The sequence below is a fragment of the Chinchilla lanigera genome, unplaced genomic scaffold (assembly GCF_000276665.1).
Source record: "Chinchilla lanigera isolate Chin_1 unplaced genomic scaffold, ChiLan1.0 scaffold00223, whole genome shotgun sequence".
In the NCBI taxonomy this organism is placed as follows: domain Eukaryota; kingdom Metazoa; phylum Chordata; class Mammalia; order Rodentia; family Chinchillidae; genus Chinchilla; species Chinchilla lanigera.
Window position 1 is genome coordinate 55,564 of NW_004955624.1, and position 7,560 is coordinate 63,123.

Sequence of the window (7,560 nt, forward strand, 5' to 3'; positions counted from 1 at the left end):
AGCTCCAAGAGGTTCAAAGCCCTCTCCCAGAGTTTAAGATTCTCTCAGGGCTAAGACCCAGACCTCCTCTGAGTGGCATGTACATATTTGATTATCAGAAGAAGGGAAGGGAGTACTTAAGAAGGGCCGAATCACTCAAGAACTTCTCTAATTAAGCTACTAAATTAATCCTTAATAAGGGTTAGGGTAATCCAGCCAGGAGTGAGATGCCTGAGGCTACAGTCTTTATCCAGTTGAGATCTGATCCAGGTGTCCTTGGCTGTGATCTTATCTTATTCTTTGAGGCTTTCTGGCTTCATCCACCACTACAGGTTTTAGTAGTGATTAGTGACTTACAGATGTTCACTTACTATGTGTCCACCATTTCCAGATAAGGAGCCTAGGCTTTGAGCAGCTTCACAAGTGAACATGAAAAGCCAATTGATTAATTTAAGTCCTGTTCAGGTCTACTGCATAGTAGTCTCCATCCATATGACATTTGTCACTTTTCTACACTTGGGTAATTTTTCTTAAATGTATATGGGAGCTCAGAATATCAGAGCTTTCCTAATATGGATGGCTGGCTCCAGGATGGACTATTATGGCAGAGCTGCCTCATTTAATATGTAACCTCTCAATTCATGGAGGCTGAAATACAGTTCATTATAGGAAATGTGTCAGAGAGGTATGGGTCAGGGACAAGAGCTCTCTCTTTGAGTTCATGGATTAATTGAAGATCTTATCTGATCCAGGCTTGAATGCTCAAAATTGTTTTAAGCTATGAACTGATCAACACATTAACCCATGGATAAATACAGTGCTTCCAAGCTCTGTTCATGTTCCCATATCCAGCCCTCCTGATGCATAAGAATTCTGTGTGACTTTCTAGATCTAATATATACAAGAGTTCTACCTTCTAGCCTATGATTACAACTCTTTCTTCAGTACTCTGAAATTTCCTATACAGAATAATTTTACCTATTTGGTGAAGTTGACTTTAAGTACCTATGGTACATATTGAATTGTTGTAAAGAATAGATTCCCTGATTATTTTCTCAGTGTTCAATTTTGAGGATAAAAATGGGCTATTGCTTTCTGACTCATGATGATTATTTTGCCATTTGGCTATATTCGCTCATGAGATCCTACATGCTTCTATTTGTTTCATCAGCAAATATAAATTACATGACCTTTTCTGTTTGTTAGTTTTCATCTTGTCTTACTCCTATTGTTTTATTTTCTGCTGATCCTTATTTGCTTTGGCTTCATTGTAAGTAATACATTGAATGAGAATGCTGAGATAAACCCAAATATATTGTCTGAGTTTAGAGGAATATTGTCACTGCTTATCAAGCGGTATGATGTGTATTCAACATCACATGTCATCTTGATAATATAGACACTTGAGTTTCAGCATATTTTTGTAACAGCAAACAACACACTTGAAAAATTATCAATATCTCTTGCCATGAGAGAAGTACAAACTAGAACAGCATGAAGGTTTCTTATCCCAGGAAGTGTGCAATCTTAAAGAAGTTAAAGAGTGGGGCTGGGAATTTAGCTGAGCGGCAAAGCGCCTGCCTGGCAAGCGCAAGGTCGTGAGTTCAGTTCCCGGTACCGGAGAAAACAAGCAAACAAACAAAAAAACAAAACAAAACATAAAAGAAGTTAAAGAGTAAGGAGCACTGGTCTGTCTGTGATGAAAAGGGCACATACCTAAATTGTGGGTAGAATGTAATCTTCTAAGTATCCGTAGTTCTCAAAGAAGTGAAAGTAGAAATTCCATACGATCCAGGTTTCCCATTAAAAATACTTTTCCAGGATTGCTTCATAAATCATGTAACAGTCATTTATGCACAGCAAAGTTTATGGCAGCGCAATTCCCAATAGCTAAAGTCCAGGGATCTGCCTGTATCTCTGTAAAGTATTGCAGTAATCCAGAGAATGTGATCTCAGTACTTTATGTGATGTTGCTTCACTGTAAAGATTGATGAATTTGAGACATTTCAAGCAAAATGGATGCACCAGGAAAATACAATGCTGAGGGAATTAAAGCAGAAAGATAACTTAAACACTGCATTTGATCTCTCGGTTGAGAAGTGCAAACTAAGCATAAAGAGTAAAATGAAAATGGTTAGGAGAAACGAAACTGCGTTGCTCCCTCTCAGATGTGAAGTGGTCCCAGAAAGAGAGAGGAGGAGAAATGTGGAGAGTGAGTAAGGATGTCCAGTGTGCCATGTACAGATTCTCAACACCCACAATGAATATAAGTAGTACTTGTCAAAAACGTGATTGAAGAATGTTCATATCAACCAAAAATGAAAGATAAAATGGGGAAAGTGTTTGTAAAGATGGGGGATGGGGCTGAGGATATACCTCAGTGGTACAGTGCCTACCTGGCAAGCACAAGGTCAGGAGTTCGATTCCTGGTACCAAACAAAAAGAAAAATAAAGAAGGGAGAGAGAGGTGGACAGAAAGGGGATTAAAAAGACAAGAGCTCTGTTTTGTATGTTTACTCATTTCAAGATATATATAAACTTCCCATGAAGAAAATATACACTAACAAAATAAAATACAATTTTAAACATACCAATATAAAATATTTCATTGCTTATGTTTTTCTGTTCACATCTAATTCAGTAAATTTATCTCAGATCTTGCCATTTAACATGAGAGTTCCCGGGTTTACTGCTCCCAAGAGGAATGTGAACTTCACATACAGGAAACACGCATTAACACAATAAAGTAAAGTTTAAACAAATAAATATAAATTTTTTATGCTTTTCAGTTCACATCAAATTCATTACATTCATGTGAGGTCTCATTTAACTTTAGAATTCTGGGTTTATTATTGTTACTTATTTGACATGGAAGATATTTTTCTGGAGGCATCTTAAATGTATAAAACTGTAAATTGTAGATATAGCCTTCCATTTTAGAACTACAATCACTATGTCCCAAATTTTGAGGCCTATCTTGCTTCTATTATCATAGGTTCCACAAAGTTTTACATTTCCATGATGATATATGATATAAACTACTGAGCACTCAAAATTTCATCAATCAATCTCCATATATTTCTACAATTTCTATCAATTATTTACTTGTAGAATTCTCATTTTGCATGGAAAGGAATGTCCTTTGGAGAGCATGAGATGCATGGAACTTCATGGGGTTTACCATTTTAATTTTATTAATTACTGTTAACTACTTGCTTTTGTAATTATTCCAGAAAGGAAGACTACACACGAAGAAGAGGAGAAGTTAAAGACACAAAGTATGAAGAAGAAGAAATCACGCACCATCAAGCCCAGGGTATATTTTAGATACATGAATACTTGCACAGATCGAAACGACCTTTCAATGAGAAAAGTTAATATTTGAGGATAATAGCATTCTATAGGACAAGAGTAAGGACTCTCTCAATCACATGGTGTGGATACCTTGAGATTATTTAGAATGTCACATATTTTCTGGATTATGATGTGTAAACTTAACAAAAACATGTACAGTTTCACTGAAACTCTGAAAAATTCCAAATCATCATTATTAACCTATTCATTTTTACTTGTGATACTAAAACATAAAAATATTCCTCTTATCTGATAATTGGATACTATGATTATACAGGGAGAAAACACTAATTTCTCTAGAATTTGCTAATTAATGTACAATTAATCATTAGTAAATATAACTTATATAGATATATTTTTATAACATAAACAACAGTTGATTTCCTTCACAAAATAGGTAAATCATACTGAAAAAGACTATTCAGTTTTAATGAATTAAAAAAAATTAGCTGACGAGTGTGACTTCATACATCTTTTACATCACACTCCACATTACCACCGTATACTTATGGTGTGTAAAATCCCTGATTGTGAATTCATAAATAAAGAGACAAAGATATATTTCAAGAAGACAAAAATTATACACAACCAACATGAGAAACACTCTTACCCCCACTAATCACTCAGGAAACACACTATGACTTATAGTCCAAGGGGACATTTTCTTTGTTTGTTTGTTTGTTGGGTTTTTTTCCGGTACCCGGGAGCGAACTCATGACCTCGCACTTGCCAGGCAGGTGCTGTGCTGCTAAGCTAAATCCCTACCGCCAAAGGAATATATTAACGTTGCATATTTGGAAAATGTTTTACTAAAAGCTCTGAACTTACATATCCTAAAGTGTATGAATTTCATTTATTGGAAAATAAACTTATGTTTCAAACTTCAACTGCAGGAGAACCCACAGTGTGAGGAGATAGATTTTGAAGGAAATCAGTATGGGAAGACCCTGGCATATCCTTCTGCATTCAGAAGACACAAGATAAGTAATTCTGCAAATGAATGCTATGTATGGGGAAAAATCTTCAATCGGTCTTCTAAATTTTGTCAGCATCAAACATCAGATCCCGGTGAAAATGTATATAAATCTCATCTTTGTTGGAAAAGCTTGAATAATTTATTGAACCTGCAAAGTCATAGGAGAACACACACAGGGGACAAAACTTATGAATGCCAACTATGTGGGAAGGTCTTCTCTCAATTATCTCACCTTAGTATACATGAGAGAACACACACAGGAGAGAAGCCATATGAATGTCATGTGTGTCACAAAGCTTTTGCTCGTACTAGTACCCTTAGAAATCATAAGAGAACACACACAGGAGAGAAACCATATGAATGTCATCTATGTGAGAAGGCCTACTCTCGATTACATCACCTGCAAATACATGAGAGAACACACACAGGAGAGAAACCATATGACTGTCATTTATGTGGGAAGGTCTTCACTCAGTTACCTAACCTGAAAATGCATGAGAGAACACACACAGGAGAGAAACCATATGAATGTCATCTATGTGGGAAAGCGTTCTCTCAATTGCATCACGTGCAAATACATGAGAGAACACACATGGGCGAGAAACCATATGAATGTCATAGATGTGGGAAGGCCTTCTCTCAATTACAGTACCTGAGAATTCATGAGAGAACACACACGGGAGAGAAGCCATATGAATGTCATGTGTGTCAAAAAGCTTTTGCTCATTCTAGTACCCTTAAGAATCATAAGAGAAGACATACAAGAGAGAAACCATATGAATGCCATCTATGTGGGAAGGCCTTCTCCATATTATCTAACCTTAGATGGCATGAGAAGACACACACAGGAGAGAAGCAATATGAGTGACATCTGTGTGAGAAAGTTGTCACTGTATCATATTCCTCATGTATGCGTGAGAAAAAAAAAACATAAGAGAGAAAGTATATGAAGATCATGTGTGTGAAAGAAGTTTCAGTCAATAAGGTAATTTCTGACAGAGAAAGCACAAAGCAGAGGAACCACATAAATGTCATTTTTGTGTGAAAGCCTACACTGCATACACTTATGTTGGACAGCAGGAGAGGACTCACCGTGGACATGAATCATAACATCATTCTCCACGTGTGAAATAAATATGTCAGGATTCTGTACTTTTGTGATGTGACTGACCACATACAAATAAAACAGTAAATGCCTGCAGCAAATGTTGTGACCTCGTGTGAGAGAACAAGAACGTAATGACTGTGCCGGCTGCCTTCTGATAAGTGGGGTTTGGCTGGAATCTTCAGCACATTCGCTCCAGCTCTTTCACCCAGAACTGGGCTTCCACTGTCTCTTGCTGCCGCCTTTCCCAGTCTAAGTGCTTTGGATGGGATCTGTCTTCCACCACCTGAACATGCACAGTTGATCCCCCATGGGACTAGTCTGCAGGACGGGTCCCTCAGTAGGGCCACCCCATGTCTTATGTCTTCACTCCCAGGATCGTTCCTTGTTCTTTGGGGCCCAAATATCCCCAGTATGCCCAGAACTGCACACCGCACGTCAGACTGTTCTATGCTCCTCCAAGGCATGAACAGTGTATGTGGGCAGACACCACATCCCTCTAAACAGAAACATTATTTTCCAGGCAACCAGGGTGGTCCCATGGCCAAACCAACTCCCGCAGTCATACCTAGTGTCCCACCACTGGTCCTCATCAGCTTTCTCCAAATTCCTCTGCTTCATTCCTTCCACAGTTCACTCCGCACCCTGAAATTTCCACCCTAACCCCAAGGCTCCTGGTTATCTACACCCGGTCCTGTCCCTGTGGGCTATGCTTTGACCCTGCCTCTTCACACTCTTCCCAGGCTTCTCATGAATTTATCATTTAACAGGTCCCTCCATGCTCCCATGGGACCCAGCTCAGCAATTTATTAGTTCCCATGGTTCCTGAACATTTGTAAACATCCCAATCCCCAAATGGTTTCTCTGCTGCTCCACCTGTACTGAGGGTCCTCCAATCCTGCACAGTTCTACCCACCCAAGTTCCATCCACTAGTTTCCCCTAGGGTCCTTCTGCAGAGAATGGGGCTCCCTGGTAGGCAGAGGGAGCACAGAAACGCAGACCTCAGAAGGGAGAAGAAGAGAAGGGAAGAGGCTGCATTTTGTTGAGAACAAATGGGTAGAAGTTGCAAATGTGGGTGTTTGAAACCCTTTCCTCTGTTGTTACCCTGGACTGAGAGTTGACTGAGGAACATCGTAAGGGCGGGGGTTCCATCCCTAACCAGCACCTCTGTTTACTTTGTGTCCGACCCAACCGGCTTGGAGTGCTTCACATCTCCACAGCTCCTTCTCCACTAATCCTCCCTTTCCCCCTGATTGCTGCTGTCCTCCAGGTCCAGGTCTTTGCATTTCCGCTGCTGAACTTCCATTTGTCTCGGTGTCCCATGCCCCGTATTTCTTTTCTCTCCACCTTTCCTTGTGTCCCTCTGCGTTTCTCCCGTCTACTCCCATTGGCCGGCATCAGTGCTCTTCCTTTAAATTTGGCTCTCCCATCAGAGAGTTCCTCACTCCAGGCTCGGCTCCCTCCACCCTCCTCAGTTCCTTGCCAGCCTCTTCATGCCCCTCTGTTCCTCGTGCCAGGACACCACTTCTTTTGCATCCTTAAATCAAGGCCTCTTGCCTTCTATTGCACCTGGGTGCCTTCTATCCACTGTGTGATCCCATTAGCTACTGTTCACACTCATCATATTGTGATGATACTGTGTTTTCCTTTTTCACAGAAGCAAATAGAGTTCTCTTTTATACTTTATACTTTCTTAGTAATATCCACATGTATAACATGATGCTAAATATAAACATTTTAAAGATTAGTAAATAAGTAGATCAAAATTTGAATTGCTAATTTTCTCCCTTTTAAAATCTCTGGTATTGTTTTAAAAGAGATATGTATCATTTCACAGTTATTAAAATAGTATGTGTAATTTGAAAAGAATTACACTCATGTTAATGAGTAGAACAAAAGTTAATTTCTTGTGATATGATGCAACTGTCCTGTCCACAACTGGAAATACCTTCATTCCTTAAACAGATACAACATCTCCACCAATTTTCAAAACACTGTGTCAAAGTTTTTTCTGTTTCACAAGGTAGACTCCTAGCTGTGAACCTGAGGAAAAACAAAAAGCAAGTGGCAAAATCCTCAGGTATGGTGGCATAGAATAAACACTCCCACTCTGTAAATAAGTAGATAAAGAAATAAATAAATTCA

At 39.0% G+C, this 7,560-nt stretch overlaps 1 protein-coding gene across 1 annotated transcript in view; it reads left to right on the top strand.

Moving 5' to 3' along the window:
• The window catches only part of LOC102021195 (zinc finger protein OZF-like), a 38,677-nt gene that overhangs the window by 20,915 nt on the left and 10,202 nt on the right, over window positions 1-7,560 (top strand). Inside the window, exons 4-5 of the mRNA XM_005415021.1 lie at window positions 3,213-3,295; window positions 4,227-5,176. Coding sequence (XP_005415078.1) covers window positions 3,213-3,295; window positions 4,227-5,176 — 1,033 coding nt within the window. The remainder of the gene's footprint in view (window positions 1-3,212; window positions 3,296-4,226; window positions 5,177-7,560) is intronic.